General features: G+C 45.3%; 1 protein-coding gene across 1 annotated transcript in view; it reads left to right on the forward strand.

Annotated features, from left to right (window-relative positions):
• cers1 (ceramide synthase 1) overlaps positions 1-18,369 on the forward strand; it is a 50,813-nt gene that overhangs the window by 12,022 nt on the left and 20,422 nt on the right. Inside the window, exon 3 of the mRNA XM_078556058.1 lies at positions 1,633-1,792. Within this exon, the coding sequence (XP_078412184.1) occupies positions 1,633-1,792 (160 nt within the window). The remainder of the gene's footprint in view (positions 1-1,632; positions 1,793-18,369) is intronic.

An 18,369-nucleotide genomic window follows, 5' to 3' on the forward strand; every position in this document is an offset into this window, starting at 1 on the left:
TGAAAAGCCTCCAATTTCTGTCGAGCTTTGTTGTGTGGGAGGACTGGGTCTACGTCAGCTCAATAAGAACTTAATTTATTCCCACTCCTCCTCGCGCCCCCTTAAATGTCTCCCTCTGCTGTATTTGTCACATTCTTTAAATATTTAATTTGTGACCTTTTTTGTAACTGGGTTCGTTCTTTGATAGCTGGAAAAAAAATTAAACCATTTACCAAATGTTATATCCTTATCAAAAATAGTCGGGATTTTACTGATCAAATCCAACCCCCATGAATACTTGAAAGGGAAAATAATAGGTACAATGGGCTAAATGGCTTCCTCCTTCTGTGCTGTGACTTTTGGTGTTCCCCAAGGATCTGTCCAAGGCCCCTTCTCATTTCTCACCTACATGCCGCCCCTCAACAACATCATCTGAAAACACGGCTTTCCTTTCCACATATACACTGACAACACCCAGCTCTACATCCTCCACCCTTTCTCCCGACCCCTCCACCATCTCAAAATTCTCAGGCTGTCTTTCGACACCCAGTACTGGAAGACCAGTAATTTTCTCCAAATAAATACTGGGAAGACTGAAGCCATTGTGTTTGCTCCTTGTCACAAACTCCGTTCCCCAGCCACCAACAACTGTCTGAGGCCGGACCAAACTGTTTGCAATCTTTGGTGTCACGTTTGATCCCAAGGTGAGCTTCCAATCTCATATCCACCCCATCAGCAAGACACAGGAGACACCCGTCTCATCACCCATGCCGCCGTTCACCTACTGTAATCCTCATCCATATATTTGCCACCTCTAGACTTAACTATTCAAAGACCATCCTGGCCAACCTCCATGAACTTGAGATAATCCAAAACTCTGCTGCTCGTGTCCTAACCTGTCCCAACCCCTGTTCACTTATCAGCCCTGAGCGCACTGACCTACACTGGCTCCCAGTTAAGCAACGCCTCGATTTTAAAATTTTCATCCGTGTCTGCAAACCCCTCCAAGGCCTCACTTTTCCTGTCTCTGCAATCTCCTCCAACCCCACAGCAATTCGCCCACTGCACTTGCGTGCTCCTGTAGGCTTCAGCCTTGTGATGGGAGGTGTTAATCAGGCTCTCTTGTGGGTGGGAATCCAATAGGGAAATATTTTAAAAGGAGCCCTGTTTACAAACTGGGATTGAGAAATACATTCTCCCAGGTTTTCCAACCTTGCAACAGCCTCGGCTACTGCACTCCAGCTAAACTTCCCTCGAGGCTAAAATCCTGGCCTCTTTCGAGAACCAGCATGGACTGAATAGGCCAAATGGCCTCTTGTGTTGCTGTGACTTTTTTGTGCACGTTCTCAAGTGATGAGAGAATTGGGTTTGCCAGTGATGCCTCCCATGGGCAAATAGGCTACCTTACTGTTGAGATTCACGCACAAAGTGTTCCAATTTGGGCTGGGGGAACGTAGGATTTACCTGGATGTGTAGAGCTGATCTTGCACTCCCCCCATAACCCAGCATGAAATTGCTCGGAGAAAAAAATTCTGGGTTGGGAACGGCCACGATGCAGAGTAACTAGTGCCTGAGTTAGTGATCTGCTTCTGACCAGGAGTGGTGACAATTGCCATTTCTCTCTGTGTGTGTGTGTGTCTCTCTCTCTTTTAGCCATTAGCCCACAGGTGTGACCTGCCACCCAGAGATGCAGCCAAAATGCCGGAAAGTGCGTGGAAGTTGATTTTCTACACAGTCTCTTGGTCCTACAGCACCTACCTACTCTTCCTCACGGATTACCCCTTCTTCCATGACCCGCCATCTGTATTTTACGGTACGGTAAGCAGTATGATTCATACAGGCTTGATAATAACTGTTGCATTGGCGTGTTTTTCTTAAACATTCTGTTACTTGAGGTCAAGCTGCTCAGTGCTAAGTGGAAGATAGATTTTAATATCCAGTGTCAGCATCAAGCACTCCCAGGTCTTTCCAAAACAGTTCTTCTGACATGTCTTCCTTCTTCCTTAACCGAGGTTTTCCACCCATGGTGGTTAACAGGGCCCTCAACCGTGTCTCCCGCGCATCCGCCCTCACACCTTCCTCTCCCTCCCAGAAACATGATAGGGTCCCCCTTGTCCTCACTTATCACCCCACCAGCCTCCGCATTCAAAGGATCATCCTCCGCCATTTCCGCCAACTCCACATGATGCCACCACCAAACGCATCTTCCCTTCAACCCCCCCGGCAGCATTCCGTAGGGACCTTTCCCTCCGGGACACCCTGGTCCACTCCTCCATCACCCCCTACACCTCAACCCCCTCCCACGGCACCTTCCCATGCAACACCTGCCCCTTTACTTCCCCCCTCCTCACCGTCCAAGGGCCCAAACACTCTTTTCAAGTGAAGCAGCATTTCACTTGCACTTCCCTCAATTTAGTCTACTGCATTCGCTGCTCCCAATGCGGTTTCCTCTACATTGGAGAGACCAAACGCAGACTGGGTGACCGATTTGCGGAACACCTTCGGTCTGTCCGCAAGCATGACCCAGACCTCCCTGTCGCTTGCCATTTTAACACTCCACCCTGCTCTCATGCCCACATGTCCATCCTTGGCCTGCTGCAATGTTCCAGTGAAGCTCAACGCAAACTGGAGGAACAGCACCTCATCTTCCAATTAGGCACTTTACATTGAGTTCAACAACTTCAGATCATGAACTCTCTCCTCCATCCCCACCGCCTTTCCAATCCCCCTTTTTCCAATAATTTATAATTTTAAAAATATATATTTTTTAATATATTTTTCTTTTCCCACCTATTTCTATTAATTTTTAATTTATTCCCATCCATTGTTTTATCTCCACCTTTTAGCCTATTTCGATCCCTTCCGCCCACCCCACCCCCACTAGGGCTATCTGTACCTTGTTCGTCCTGCTTTCTACCCTTTAATGTCACCATTAGCACATTCCTTAGCTAATGTCACCACCGTCAACACCTCTTTGTCCTTTTGTCTATGAAATCTTTGGCAATCTCTTCTTTGCCTCCACCTATCACTGGCCTTCTATCCAGCTCTACCTGTCCCACCCACCTCAACCAGCTTATATTTCACCTCATTTCTATTTTACCTTAGTTCTGATGAAGTCATACGGACTCGAAACGTTAACTGTGTTCCTCTCTGCAGATGCTGTCAGAGCTGCTGAGTCCAGCTATTTTTGTTTTTGTTTCAGATTTCCAGCATCCGCAGTATTTTGCTTTTATCTTTTTACTCCCAGGTCATTGTCGCTCAGACTGAAGCAGAGTTCTCTCTCCATTCTTGGTTCACCAACATTAGTTAAACTAATGGTAGATTACCTTGATACGCTAGAGAGAGAGAGAGGTCTTGAAGAGATGGCTCTTCCACCCCTACAACCCTCCAAGATCTCTGCACTCCTCCAATTCTGGTCTCTTGCACATGCCTGATTTCCTTCACTCCACCATTGACGATTGTGCCTTCAGCTGCCTGGGCCCTAAGCTCTGGAATTCCCTCTCAAGACCTCTCTGCCTCTGTACTCTCTCTCCTCATTAAAGCTTGCTTACTTTGACCAGGCTTTGGTTACCTGAACCTAATGTCTCCTTATATGGATCATTGTTAAAATTTGTTTGATCACGCACCAGCCAAGTGTCCTTGGAATGTTTTAATGCTTTAAAGTTGCTTTATGAATATAAGCCATTGTTGGTACAGAATGAAAAAGGGTTAAGCCCCAATGCATGATGTGGGCAGATACATTAGGTTAACACTCTTATGCAGTTATAGGTGTGTCCTTCAGAAGAGACATCGAACCAGGACTGTTCATGTTAAAGACCCCACCTCACTACTTGAAGAACAGGAGAGTTCTTCTGGTGTCCTGGTCAATATTCCTCCCTTAAACATTATTCCATCCCTTAAGCTCTCAAAATAATAGATTAACTGGTCATCCATTTTGCTGCGAATTGTGCGTACAGTGGCTGTCCTGTTTGCCCACGTTGTGAATCCCCATGCTTAAAAGTCATTCATGATCCTCTTTGAAGTATTAGTGATGTGAAGGATACTATATAAATACCAATATTCCTTATTGCCCAGTCATTGTAATACACCTCTCCCCTTCCAACTCCTCCCCTGTCCCTGGAGCTTGTTAGGAAGTGGAATGTTTTCAGGGCCCAATTAATGAATCATTGTGTCCTGTCAGTGAAGAGGTTTGTTTGTCAAACTGCTTGCTGCTAAAGGGTAGATCTTGTCAAATGAGCCCTTGCAGAGGGTTTAACTTTATTAGTGTGGGCAGAACTGAGTCCTTTTACAAGATCTTAGAAAAATGAACATCGTGCTGGCAAACTGTGCAACTAGAAAGGTTCAAATGTAATCATGAAAGACCTTCACCAATTATAGAGAGCGAGCTCTCCTTAGCCCTTTAATGGTACAATCTGCTGGAACAGCCAATCTGTGCCTGGATACAATATCATTTACAGTGTTACACTATTTGACCAAAATGCTGACTAGGTCAAACTGGGGGAATTAAAGGAGAAATTGTCTGACACAGCAACGGAGGGAAGTGAAAGACCTCAAAAGACTTTATATTCCTCTGACTGGTCCTGAAAACTAAAGATCCAAAATTGTCAATTCCCTCAAATATATATCCAAACACCCAGATCAATCAATTCCACCCTCCTAAACCCATGACCTCTGCTACCTCGAAGGACAAGGGCAGCAGGTGCATGGGAACACCACCACCTGCAAGTTCCCCTCCAAGTTCCTTCATCATCGCTGAGTTAAAATCTTGGAACTCTATAGCGTACGGCACTATGGGTGGCCATGGACTGCAGCAGTTCTCAAAAAAAAAATTGTTAACAGGATGTGGGCAACGCTGGCTAGGCCAGCATTTATTGCCCATCCATAAATTGCCCTTGAGAACTGAGTGGCTTCTAGGCCATTTCAGAGCCAACCACATTGCTGTAGGATGGGTAAGGATAGGAGGTTTCCTTCCATTAGTAAACCAGATGCGTTTTTACAACAATAATTTCATGGTCATTATTAGACTGATTCCAGATTTTCTTTTATTGGATTCAAATTTCACCATCTGCTATGGTGGGATTTTGAACCTGGGTCTCTGGACTACTAGTCCAGTGATAACACCACTACCCCACCACCTCTCCCTAGTTCAAGCAGAAGGCTCACCACCATCTTCCGAAGGACAATTAGGGATGGGTAGTGAATACCAGCCATCTCGGAGACATCCACATCCCAAGAATGTATTATGTTCAGTGCTCTCTGTGCAAAGTAGTCAAACGTAAACTCTCTGCAGCTTCCCTCTTGGCCTGGGACGATTAATCTGGTCTTTATCACATTGTGGGAGCTTGCTGTGCACAAATTTGGATGCTGCATACATTACAATAACAACTGCATTCAAAAGTATAAATTGGCCGTAAGGCCCTTTGGATTGACCTGAGATCATGAAAGGTGCGATAGCAAGACAAGCCTTTTTCATTCAGGATGAACTTCCTTCTGAAGAAACAAAAAGCTAAAAGCTACTGTGGATGCTGGACTTCCAAAACAAAAACAGAATTACCTGGAAAAACCAGACCTGCTGAGTTTTTCCAGGTAATTCTGTTTTTGTTCCTTCTGAAGAAGGTTGCTGTGTTGTGTGGGCGTGTGTTTGTTTGACCAGTGATTGACAAACTCCATTCCAAGATGGACATTCCCCTTTAAACTTGTAATGGCCAAGAATCTGCAGCGTAAGGCATCCAGTGGTGTCGATGTTGATTTCCTGTAATCTGAGCTACAGTCTAAATTCACTGCGGTGTCAGGACACTGCGGGCTTCCAGCTTTTAAAATGTAGATATGCCCGGCGACATTGCTTCAATGTTCCACATTGCCAAGGGTAAAATGTGGGGGTTCAAGCCTGCAAGCCCCCCTTCCATGAGATCCTGATCCCTAGAGAAGGGGCGGGCAGTGTTGGCGAGCTGCCTGGCAGGGAGGGATTCTCGCACACATACATTTTGTAGCAAAGCTGGAGAATCCTGGATGGCGTTTTCTCCTGTGCCCAACCCAATGGTGCTAAAGCGAATTGTACTTCGACTGGGTTAAGATCAGCAACTCAGCAGAGTCTCAGGGGCTCAAACTTTAGAAGTCTCTGCTTTGAGGCTGAGCTGTGGCCAGATAAGCCACCAGAAGAGGGTGCTCTGACAACACGGAAGCAAAGAAGGAGGCCATTTTGCCCATCATGTCTGTGCCAGCTCTTTGAAAGAACTACCCAATTATTATAGAGCTATCCACTCCCCTGCTCTTTCCCATAACCCTGCAATTATTCCTTTTCAAGTATTTATCCAATTCCTTTTTGAAAGTTACTATTGAACCTGCTTCTGCTGCCCTTTCAGACGCTGCATTCTTGATCACAACAACTTGCTGGTGGTTTTATCAATGAGCTTAAATCTTTGTCCTCTGGTTACTGACCCTCCTGCCAGTGGAAACTTATGTTTAACTATCGGTACTGCCGATTAACCATTTTAGAGGTTGATAAATACTCGCAAAGGCGCAAAGGAGGTTAAACAAGGTGCTTCGTTTATTGACTGCAGCAACTGAACTAACCAAAATAAACATGGACTCTGTCATCCCACAATGCCTGGCTGCCAAGTACGGCAAGCTCAATAATACATTTAATACCTAACATATTCCTCCCACCTTATTGAAAATGTCAGTTCAACAAAACATTTTCTGGACTAGGGAAAGAGGGTAGATTGCCTCTATGCCCGCTGAACCCATCTCCAGTCTCTAACTTTATAAATTCAGGTGCTCAGGAGGCCTTCTCTCCCGGTGTGGGTTGTGGTGGACTTCCGGCGCTTTGATAGAGCAATGCTCATCGGAGACCGATAGCCACCCAGGACCTGCAGCGGAATCCGAAGCTGTGTCCAATGCAGGTGAAGGTGAGACGCCCTCAACTTCAGTCGAGTTAGACTGAGGAGATGAGACTGGAGTCGGCGTTTCTTGATTGGAGATGGCTCTTCCATAAGAGGTGTATCCTTAGATTGTGCCTGACTTGGCAACAGTTGGTCAACATGTTTCCTCCAGGTGAGATCATTCGCAGTTTGGACTGTGTACGAAACAGGTCCTGTCTGAGCAATCACTGTAGCAGGAACCCGTTTAGCTCCGGCAGCATAACTACGAGCTAGAACTTCTTGTCCAGAACAGAAAATTCTTGGCTTTGATCTTTCGGCTCTTCTCTCCACTTGGTTGTGTTGTTGATATTATACAACTTGGGTTTTTGTTGGTCTCAGCAGATCAAAGCAAGGGTGCAGTTGCTGTCCCATTAGTAGGAATGCTGAAAATGCTTTAGTTATAGCATGTGGCGTGTTTCAGTATGTCAGCAGAAATGTGTCCAGATGCTTTTGAATGGAGGAATGTACTCCTGCCAAACTTAAAGCGTGTTTCATGGTTTGAACAAATCTCTCAGCTAATCCATTGGTGATGGGTGGTCTGGTGCTGAGGTGTTGTGATGGATTCTGTTACTTCTCAAAAGGTTCTCAAACACCTGTGAGACAAACTGAGGTCCGCTGTCAGCCCACAAGTTGTTCTGGTAACCTGCACCGATGAACATTTCTCTTTAGCCTTTGAATTGTACTCTCAACGGTAGCAGAAGACATCACTGAAACCTCTGGCCATTTGGAATGAGTACCACAACTTTCATGAACATTGTTCCTTCAAATGGTCCAGCAGAATCAACGTGGATACGCTGCCACGGGTTTCCGGCCAATCCCATGGATGGAGGGGTGTCAATTGAGGCATGTTTCTCACTCTCTGACATGAAGAATAAGATCTCGCACCGGCTCCAATGTCTTGGTCCAGACCGGGCCACCAAAAGTAGCATCTTGCAATCTCTTTCACATGAACCATTCCACAGTGTCCAACATGCAGTTGGTCCAACACCGGTTTCCTCAATGTTGGTGAAATAACAACTCGTATACCCCAAAGCAAACATCCTGAAGTGACTAACAACTCCATCCTCCTGGAAACGTAAGGATGAAGGTCAGGGCAGACTCAGAAGTTTGGGGAAGAGTGGCCATGCATCACAAGGTCCATGACTTTGGACAATGTTGGATCCACTTGAATGGCCTTCTTGATTTGGACTGAAGTGATGGGTGTGTCCTCTAGGTGCGCAAAGTAGAAAATGTCTTTCTGAGCAGTGTTCACAGGGCTGACTGGTAGCGGCAGCCTCGAAAGGCCGTCCGCATTGCCATACAAGGTAGATTTCGATATTTGATGTCATATGTGTGAGCACTCAACATCAATGCCCAACACTGCATCCTGCTTGCAGCTAAAGCAGGGACGCCTGTGTGTGGACTGAATATTGAGGTGAGTTGTTGATGACCGGTCAGCAGTGTGAATTTCATCCGATGTGGAGAGGGACGGGGGGGGGGGAGGAGGACCTGCTTCTGGGCCTGGCCAGGCTGGCCATCAACAGGCAGTGAGCGACTGGGGGGGTCGTCCAGCCTGACTGTCTTACCCCTTTCCACGGCTATGTTTGCGGCTGGGTGTTGCTGGAGAGGGACACAGTATCCTCTGGCACGATTAAGGCCTTCTGTGCTCGGTGGGGTCTGGGGTATTTCATAGACCCCTTTGATCACATTTTGGTTTAATGTTTGTAAGTTTCCTTTAACGCTTGACTTTTAGTTTGCACTGTCCCTTTAAGAGGCTGCATCTTGTTTTGTCCCTCGTTTTTCCTAATTTAATTTAATTGGTTTATTCAAAAGAAAAGCAGCACGAATTTCCGTCCAAACAGGTACTGGTGAAATTTCCAGATTCCGAAAATGATTCCCAGTGCTTTGCGTTTGATTTGAGTGTATTGGCTCCCCGCTTTACAGACTTTAAGCAAAGCAAATGCGATGGGCCTCTCCACCCCTGAGGGCATTACGTGTGAAACAACGGCCCCAACTCTATAAGGCGACGCATCACATGCAAGCTGTAGAGGTAAGGAGGAGTGAAAGTGCGTCAGTACCGCGGAATCTGTCAGCGCTGCTTTGGCCTTCTTGAACGCAGTGTCACAGCCTTCTGTCCATTTCCAGGCTTTGTTCTGACACACAAGCTCATGCAGGGATGCCAGCTGTGGAATAAATCTCCCGTAATAAGTCAGAAACCCTAAGAAGGAGCGGAGCTGGCTGATATCCTGAGGAGCTGGAGCATCCTCAATAGCCTTGATTGTGGAGGGTGTTTTGTGAAGCCCAGCAGCGTCAATGAAATGTCCCAAATATTCCAGAGGACTGAAAAAACTCGCACTTGTCTTTGCGAACCTGTAGGCCATACTTCTCTAGTCTGTGTTGAGTGGCATCGAAGTTCCTGAGATGATCCTCATCGGTCCTGCCCGTTACCAAGATGTCGTCAAGGTAGCACTGAACTCCAGGCAAGCCACTCAGGAGCTGGTCCATGGCCCCTCTGAAACAAGCCTGGAGCTGATGTTATTCCAAAAGGCAACTGGCCATATCGGTACAGTCCTTTGTGTGTTGTGATGGCCAAATGTTCTTATGACTTCTCATCAACGTGTATTTGTAAGTAGGCCTGGTATAGATCTAATTTGCTGCATTTCTGTCCACCAGCCAGGCCAGCAAAAAGGTCCCCAATATGGGGAAGTGGATATTGTTCAGCACACAACACGGGGTTAACAGTAGCATTGAAATCTCCGCAGATGTGCATGGAGCCCTCTTTCTTGTGCACTGGAACGATGGGTGTTGCCCATGCGCTATGGGAGACGGGTACCAAGACCCCTATCTTGTCCAGATGCTCCAGGTCAGCTTCGACTTTTGGTTGTATGGTATAAGGCACGGTTCTGGCCTTCAGGAATTTTGCTTGAGAGTCAGCTTTGATATTCAATTTTATGGTAATTCTTTTCATGCTTCCCAAATCTCCTTTGAAAACAACGGCATTTTTTTTTATAACAGCTGTCAGACCAGAGTCGTCTTCTGCAACGCTATGTACTTCTGCCCAGTTTAACTGGACCTTCTCAAGCCACGACCGTCAAACTAAAGCTGGGTAGTTGCCTTTCACCACGAACAGTGGTAGCTTAGCAGCCTGTCCATTTAGTTCCCTTTTAACTTCCGTTCTGCCCATCATAGGTACAGATTCCCCTCTATAGGTTTTCAGAATGATTTTTGCCTGCATCAAGGGAAGATGTTTAAGCTTCTCCTTATACAAAGCATCTGGGGCCAGAGAAACAGCAGCCCCTGTATCCAGTTCCATACAATAAAAGCAAAAAGCTGCAGATGCTGGAAATCCAAAACAAAAACAAAACTACCTGGAAAAACTCAGCAGGTCTGACAGCATCTGCGGAAGGGAGCACAGTTAACGTTTCGAGTCCGCATGACTCTTCAACAGAACTGGTGAAGAGTCATATGGACTCGAAACGTTAACTGTATCCCTCTCCGCAAATGCTGTCAGGCCTGCTGAGTTTTTCCAGGTATTTTTGTTTTTGTTCCAGTTCCATACGTATTGCTTGGCCCTCCAGCAGCGGTGTTACCCAGAAGCCCTGTGAACCACCTGCCACTGACGAGATGTGGAGGGCCCCCTTCTTCTTCAGACTCAGTGTCACTCTCTGGTCCTCCCGCTCCTGCTCCACGACAATGCAGACTTTTCTTCTCGTTACGTCAGACGGCAGATTCTCTTTTCTCTGGTTTGCCTTTCTGATGCACCGTTACTTTGGTTTTTACAGGCACGCTCAATGTGTTCCTTCTTGCCACACTGACCAGTCTCTGCACCAACATTCAGATGGATGGTGACTAGGCTTTCCACAACGGTGGTAACCCTGGCTGCTTGCTATCTGGTGTGCATGCCCATATGCACTCGAGTTGATGCGCTCAGCATGCTTTGCTTCTTTTACAGCCCGCTGCATGGAGACTGCAATCTCTATGGCTTTCTACAAAGTGAGGTTAGCCTCCATTAGGAGACCTTTCTGGAATGCTTCAGTTCAAAGGCCACAGGCCAACCTGTCACGGGGAGGGTATAGTTCAGTACTTCCTTGACCTCCCAATGTTCAGTGAGCTTTTTAAGTGCTGCAACATGCCGCGCAACTGTTTCCCCCTCTTGATTTCTTCTGTGAAACCTAAATCTTTCTGCTATGACAAGTGGCTCAGGGGAAAGATGCGTCCCCGGGGGCAGAATATTGAGCTTGGCGGGTGGACGCGCGCCAGTCCCGGCCGAGCGTAAGATGATGCCCGATGACGTCGGGCGAGCACCCTGACGTTATCGCGTAGTCCCGCGATATTTCATTCGGCGCACCTGCAGACAATTAAAAGGCCTATTAAGGCCATTAAAAAGGTAATTAAATTCAAATTCACGCTGCCCTTCCCACCTTACGGCTGGCGGGCAGGCGAAAACGCCAAGCGGCGTTTGCACTTTTTAGGAAACCTCATCCATGGGCGGGACGAGGTTGCCTAAAGCTAATAAAAGTAAAAGAGAAATTTTACACTTGAATTTAAAACAGTGTCTTAAAACATGAGGGGACATGTTTTATGACATTTTATTTTGTTAATTAGTTTTTTAAAACAGCGCTTCATCCCCTGAGGCAGCTCCATGCCTCAGGGAGATTGAAGCGCTCTTTCACGCGCACGTGCGAATTTCACGCTAGGCCTGCTCCCCCTGCCCGCACACGTTCCATGCTGGGTGGGCCTTAATTGGCCTACCCATGTAAAATCGCGGTGCGGTGCCGATTGTGGGCATCGGTTGTCTTCCTGCCCGCCCCTGCCGAGCACTCCTGCCAAGGGCAAAATCCTGCCCCAGGGCTTTTACAATGTCCACATGATTTGTGCCAGGTTTGTCAGGCGGCACCAAGCTTCTTAGTAAGCCAAAGGTTTTAGCTCTCGTCACACTTAAGAAAGTTGCCACCTTTCTATCATTTTCAATTCCATTTGCAAGGACAAAAACCTCAAAAGCATTCAGTGTAGGAGCTCCACTGTTCAACAGTCTCATTGAAATGTTCCATAGGTCCAGTGAATTTAGTCATTTTTATTTTCTTTTTGTTTACTGTCTTTTCCATTTTCCTTGTAGCTACCCACTTTAAATGCTGTTACCACTTTAAGACAGTACCCTTTTTTTAAACTCAGGCTGTCAGCAGCTGCCGGTTATGTCTCTGTGGTTCTTCCCGCGCTTCTCTGCTTTTGGCAGGCTCCCAGTGATCGTGGGCCGCCTTTTCTAAACTTTTTAAAACTTTCAAGGTAGGAGCACTTCTTTCCTCTGGGATTCATTCCTTTTCCCTGTTGGCCCTGTTTTGGAACTTTGGGGGCTGTCTGCAGCCGTCGGCCCCGCCATTGTGGTTTCCCCACGCTTTTCTCGGGATGCCCGCGATTGTGGGTCTCTTCTTTCTTTCAGTGTTTGGGCGGGAAAAAAAAAATCACTGCAGCACTTTCTCCGCTGGCGAGTTCTTCCTTTTAACTTCTGTTCTTGCAGACCCCCTTTGTATTTTTTTAACTTTGGGAGCGCTCCAGGAGACTCCTCAGCTGGTTGGATCGGGGCCCGTTTATTCTTTAAACCCAGAGCTGCCGCACTGCTCCCTGCTCTAATTGCCTATTTTTTTCTTTTAATCTTCAGAGCAGCAGCAATTTTTTCTTTAATTTAACTCTACAGGAGCTTTACTTTTAACCCTTGTGCTTCGGGAATATTGGCGGGCGCACTGTTTTTTGTACTAGTAATTTCCTTTTACTATCTGCTTCATTGTTCGAGTGGCATTACTGCACAGGTCCGTCATCCTCGTCGCCAATTTGTTATGTTTAACTATTGGTACTGCCGATTAGACGTTTAGAGGTTGATAAATGCTCACTTAGGTGCAGAGGAGGTTGAACAAGGTGCTTCGTTTATTGACTGCAGTAACCGAACTAACATGGACTGTTATCCCACAATGCCTGGCTGCCAAGTATGGAAAACTCAATAAGACATCCAAAAGACATTTAATAACATAACAGAAACAGTTTGTCTCTGTCAAAAAAACTTCATATCTCTTGAAATGTTTGAAAAAAAACTATATATATGTTGGAAAACCTCTGAAGTCGAATGAGTGTACGCTTTCATAGGATAAAGTGGAAGAATGCATAATATGAAATTAAATCAATATGAATTACAATTTGCGGCTTAAATATCAAATGGCTGCATCTAAAAATATTTTAATCAAGTGATCCTTTTAAGCCCTGGAACCTGGGTCCTAGATTTGTACTGAATTTCAGATACTGCGCCGATGATATATCATTAGAGTCACTTAGTGTGAATGATGAGTATTGGAAGGAGCTGCGGCGGGGTTAAGTTAAGCAGGTTCTCTGCCTGCTGATTCTACCAGTCGCAGCTGAACTGAATTCAACACACAGCAGCAGATATTGGCAAAATCTGGTGATACATGAGAAATAGGAGCAGGAGTGGTCCATATATGACCCCTCAAGCTTGCTGTGCTATTCAATACAATCCTTGCTGATCTTCAATCTCGAGTCTGCTTCCCCACTCTATCTCTATCCCTCGATTCCTTTAATACCTAAAAAAAAATTACCAGTCTCAGTCTTGGTGCTCAATGACTGAGCATCCATTGCCTCTGGGATAGAGAATTCCAAAGATTCACCACCACCTGAGTGAAGAAATTGCTCCTCAGCTCAGTCCTAAATAGCCAAGCTCCGATCCTGAGACTGCGATCCAGAGTTCTAGACTCTTCAGCTAAGGGAAAGAGCCCTATCAAGTCCTCTAACAATTTTATATGTTTCAGTGAGAGAGGCCCATTCTACTTGACCTCTCCTCATATGACAACCCTCTCATCCCAGGAATCAATCTAGTAAAAAACTTCTGTTCTCTCAGTTGAGCCTACATTTTTGCCCCATCTCCTTGCCTAATATATTAAAAACCTGAACTGTTAGCTTTGTTAGCCCCTATAATTTTTTTCCCATGTTTTCATTTTGCACCTCATCACTTTCTTGGAGTCCATTTGTGACTTTAAGAGCTTTCCCAGCCTACTAGATTAGCACTTCTTTTACATTTGTTTGGTTTCGTCATGAGCATACCTCTTGACAGCCGTGGTTCAGTAACAGTGTTCCCTCTCAGTTAGATGCTTATGGGTTCAATCCCTACTCCAGCAGCCTTTGAGCACTAGGCCCACACTCCACTGCACCCACTGTCAAAGATGTCTTTTTTTGGATGGTATGTTAAACTGAGGCACCTTCTACCCTCTTGGATAGATATCAATGATCACAGCACAATTTTAAAGAAGAGTAGGGGTGGTCTCCCCTGTGTCCTGGCCAATATTTATCTCTCGATCCACATCACCAAAACAGACCATCTGATCATTATCACATTGCTCTATGTGGGAGTTTGCTGTGCACAAATTGGCTGCCATATTTCCTACGCAACAGTGACTGCACTTCAAAAATACTTCATTGCCTGTGAAAATGCTTTGGCACATCCTGAGGTCATGAAAGTTGCTACAGAAATGCAGCAGGGAGTGTAGAACACCTGAACTAACCTACAGGTTCCACGGATAAAGATGTACCCATTGCAAAGCAATTGACCCAAATTCCTCCATTTAAGTTGTTTTGCCCATTTTCCCCACTGTTCCTTTTCCTGGAGGTATGAGTGATACAGAGGGAAAGGGGGAGAAAAGTTAAGCAAGAGCTGAAATGTGGGTGAAATGATCTAAGCTGTACTTGAAGGAAAAACAGGCGATGGTGTGATGAGGTGGAAGATAGTGAGACGTTAAGATGAAGCATATCAAAAAAAAGACAAATCACGAACTTAGAGACAAATTAGGAGCACGAGTAGGCCATTTGGCCCCTTGAGCCTGTTCTGCTATTTGATAAGATCATGGCTGATTGTGGTCTCACCTCTACTTTCCTCTCTACCCCATACCCTTAGAATCATGATTGACAAGGGAGTCAATCTAACTCAACCTTAAAAATATTCAATGACCCTGCCTCCACCGCTCTCCGGAGAAGAGAATTCCACAGACTCAAGACCCTCTGAGAGAAAAAAATTCTCCTCCACTCCGTTGGGGGGAAAAGAGAGGAAGACTATCTAATTCAAATTGTAAATAGGAAGAGGGGAACTGTCAAAACATTGCAAGCGACCCATAAGATCGGCAGCAGGAACACAAATTTCTCCCAAAGCATAAGGTTCAGAGGGAGGGTTGTTCCAAGGATCTTCCATCTCCCCTCACCAAGTCTGACCCCTATCCTGAATAAACTGCAGCCTCTCTTTTTGTGTCTTGAACTCCTTTTGTTTTATGCCTTCTCATCTAACATGAAGATAGTCTGTGCTAACTAACTGTGTGCGCGTGTGGTTGGTGTGTGGAAATGGATGGAGAATGTACTGTGCGTGTTGGAGTTTGCATGTATGCATGTTTGTGGTTGTGTACGTTTTCTCCCCCACTCCCTCTTAGTTCTGATCCTATTTAAATTCTTATCAATGTATCACTTTTCCAATTTGGATAAAAGGTTACATCTGAAACTTTAAAACTTGCCTGTTTTGTGTGCATTCTTGTAGTGCATTCCAGACTCGAACCACTCACTGTGTAAAAAAGCTTTTCCTCACGTTACATTTGCAAATCACTTTAAATCTGTGCCCTCTCGTTCTTGATCTTTTTATGAGCGGGAACAGTTTCTCCCGATCTACTCTGTCCGGCCCCCTCGTGATTTTGAACATCTCTATCAAATCTCCTTTTAGCCTTCTCCTCTCCAAGGAGAACAGTCCCAACCTCTCCAATTTATCTTCGTAACTGAAGTGTCTCATCCCTGGAACCATTCTTATAAACTTCTTTAGCACTCTCTCCAATGTGTTCACATCCTTCCAACAGTGTGGCATCCAGAACTGTACACAATACTCCAGCTGAGGTTTAACTAGTATTTTATGTAAGTTCAACCTCCTTGCTCTTGCACTCTATGCCCCTATTAATAAAGCCCAGGATACTGTATGCTTTATTAACTGCTCTCTCCACCTGTCCTGCCACCTTCAATGACCTATGTACATATACACCCAGGTCCCTCTGCTCCTGCACCCCCTTAAGAATTGTACCCCGTATTTTATGTTGTCTCTCCATGTTCTTCCTACCAAAATACATCACTTCTCATTTCTCTGTATTGAACTTCATCTGACACCTATCTGCCCACTCTACAACTTGTCTGTGTCCTTTTGAAGTTCTACACTGTCCTCCTCATACAAAACTTGGAAGCATTGTAAAGTATCATCCGCAAGCTTTGAAATTGTGCCCTGCACACCAAGATCTAGATCATCAATATATATCAGGAAAAGCGAGAGTCCTAATATTGACCCCTGGGGAATTCTACTTCCTCCAGCCTGAAAACTATCCATTAACCATTACTCGCTGTTTCCTATTACTCAGCCAATTTTGTATCCATGTTGCTACTGTCCCTTTTAATCCATGAGCTATAATTTTTCTCACAAGTCTGTTGTGTGGCACTGTATCAAATGCCTGATGAAAGCCCACGTACATCACATCGACAGCATTACCTTTATCAACCCTCTCTGTTGCCTCTTCAAAAAACTCCAGGTTAGTTAAACACTATTTCCCCTTTAGAAATCCATGCTGGCTCTTGCCTATCGACCCATATTTTTCCTTGTGACTACTAATTCTATCCTGAATAATTGTTACTAGAAGCTTCCTCACCACTGAAGTTAAACTGACTGGTCTGTAATTGCTGGGCTTATTCTTACAACCTTTTTTGAACAAAGGTGTATTGTTTGCAATGCTCCAGTCATCTGGCACCTCCTCTGAGTGTAGGGAAGACTGAAAGATTATAGCCAGTGCCCCTGCAATTTCCTCTCTCACTTCCTTCAATATCCTTAGATGCATCTCACCCGCTCCCGGTGCCTTGTCAACTTTAAGTATTGACATCTTATCCAACACTTCCTCCTTATCAATTTTGAATCCTTCTAGTGACAGAGTTTCCTCGTCTGTCACCACGGCCTGGGTAGCATCAGTTTACTTGATAAAGACCAATGCAAATTATTCATTTAACACCTCAGCCATGCCCCTGCCTTCATGTGTAAATTCCCTTTTTGGTCACTAATCGGCCCTACTCCTCCTTTTACCACCGTTTTACTATTTATGTGCCTATGGAAGACTTTGCGATTCCTCTATATGTTGGCTGCCAGTCTTTTCTCATAATCCCTCTTTGCTTCTCTTATTTGCTTCTTCACCTCTCCTCTGAACCTTCTGTATTCAGCTTGGTTCTTAACCAAAAGAATTTTCTACCTGACACCTGTCATAAGCACCCTTTTTCTTCTTTATCTTAGTTTCTATCTCCTTTTCATCCAAGGGGCTCTGGATTTGTTTGCTCTGCCTTTCCCTTTTGAGGGAATATACCTTGACTGTGCCTGAGCCATTTCTTTTTTTTTGAAGGTATCCCATTGTTCAGCCACAGAGTTTCCCACCAACCTTTGGTTCCAGTTTAACTGGCCCAGCTCCATTCTTGCCCCATTGAAGTTGGCTCTTCCCCCAGTTAATTATTCTTACTCTGAATTGCCCATTGTCCTTTTCTATTGTCATCCTAAACCTTACGATACAGTGATCACTGTCACCTAAATGTTCCCCCACTCACACTTGGTCTACTTGGCCCACCTCATTTCCAAGAACCAGGTCCTTTCTTGTTAGACTAGACACCTATTGCTGTAGAAAATTCTCCTGAACACAATCTTGCCCCTCCGTTCTTTACACTACCACTATCACAGTCTACATTCGGTAATTAAACACCCCAATTTTAACTGCTCTATAATGTTTGCATCTCTCTGTAATTTCCCTGCAGATTTGTTCCTCTACATCCTACCCAGTAGTTGGTTGTCTCTGGACTACACTGAGAAATATATTTACACCCTTTTTAGTTCTAGCCAAATTGATTCTGTTCTTGAGTCTTCTGGAACATCCTCTTTCTCCAGCATTGCAATGCTCTCTTTAACCAATACCCCCACCCCTCCTCCTTTCACTCACTGGAAAATCTCATAACAGTGTCACTCAGTGGAAGAGCATGAGCTGCTGTTGTGGTTTCAGGCTAGGCCAGTCCCCGTTACAACCATTTAAATTAAAATCAAAGTAAAACTCGGCTCGAGGTCAATGTTTCAACCCCTGGCCAAACTGGCCGAGGTTTTACTGAAACTCCTCTCCCCATCAAAGCTTGCTGATTATTAAGAGAAAATGGGAACGTGTGGAGTGAGGCTCTGAGGCTGCCCAGGATCTTCCCTCCAACATCTGACCATGGTCCGTAAGAGCCAAGGAATGATTCTGAAGATGTGACTATGAAACCAGCTGATAGAATGTAGGCTGGAGCAGTGCCAGGCAAATCTGTCTCTATTTATTTCCTGTTAGTGAGTCTAACCTGGCAATATTGAGGTTAAGAAGCTAGCTGTAAGCGTGTGTGTGTGTGTGTGTGTGTATGGTCTACAATT

The sequence above is a fragment of the Cetorhinus maximus genome, chromosome 13, assembly GCF_964194155.1.
Source record: "Cetorhinus maximus chromosome 13, sCetMax3.hap1.1, whole genome shotgun sequence".
Classification (NCBI taxonomy): domain Eukaryota; kingdom Metazoa; phylum Chordata; class Chondrichthyes; order Lamniformes; family Cetorhinidae; genus Cetorhinus; species Cetorhinus maximus.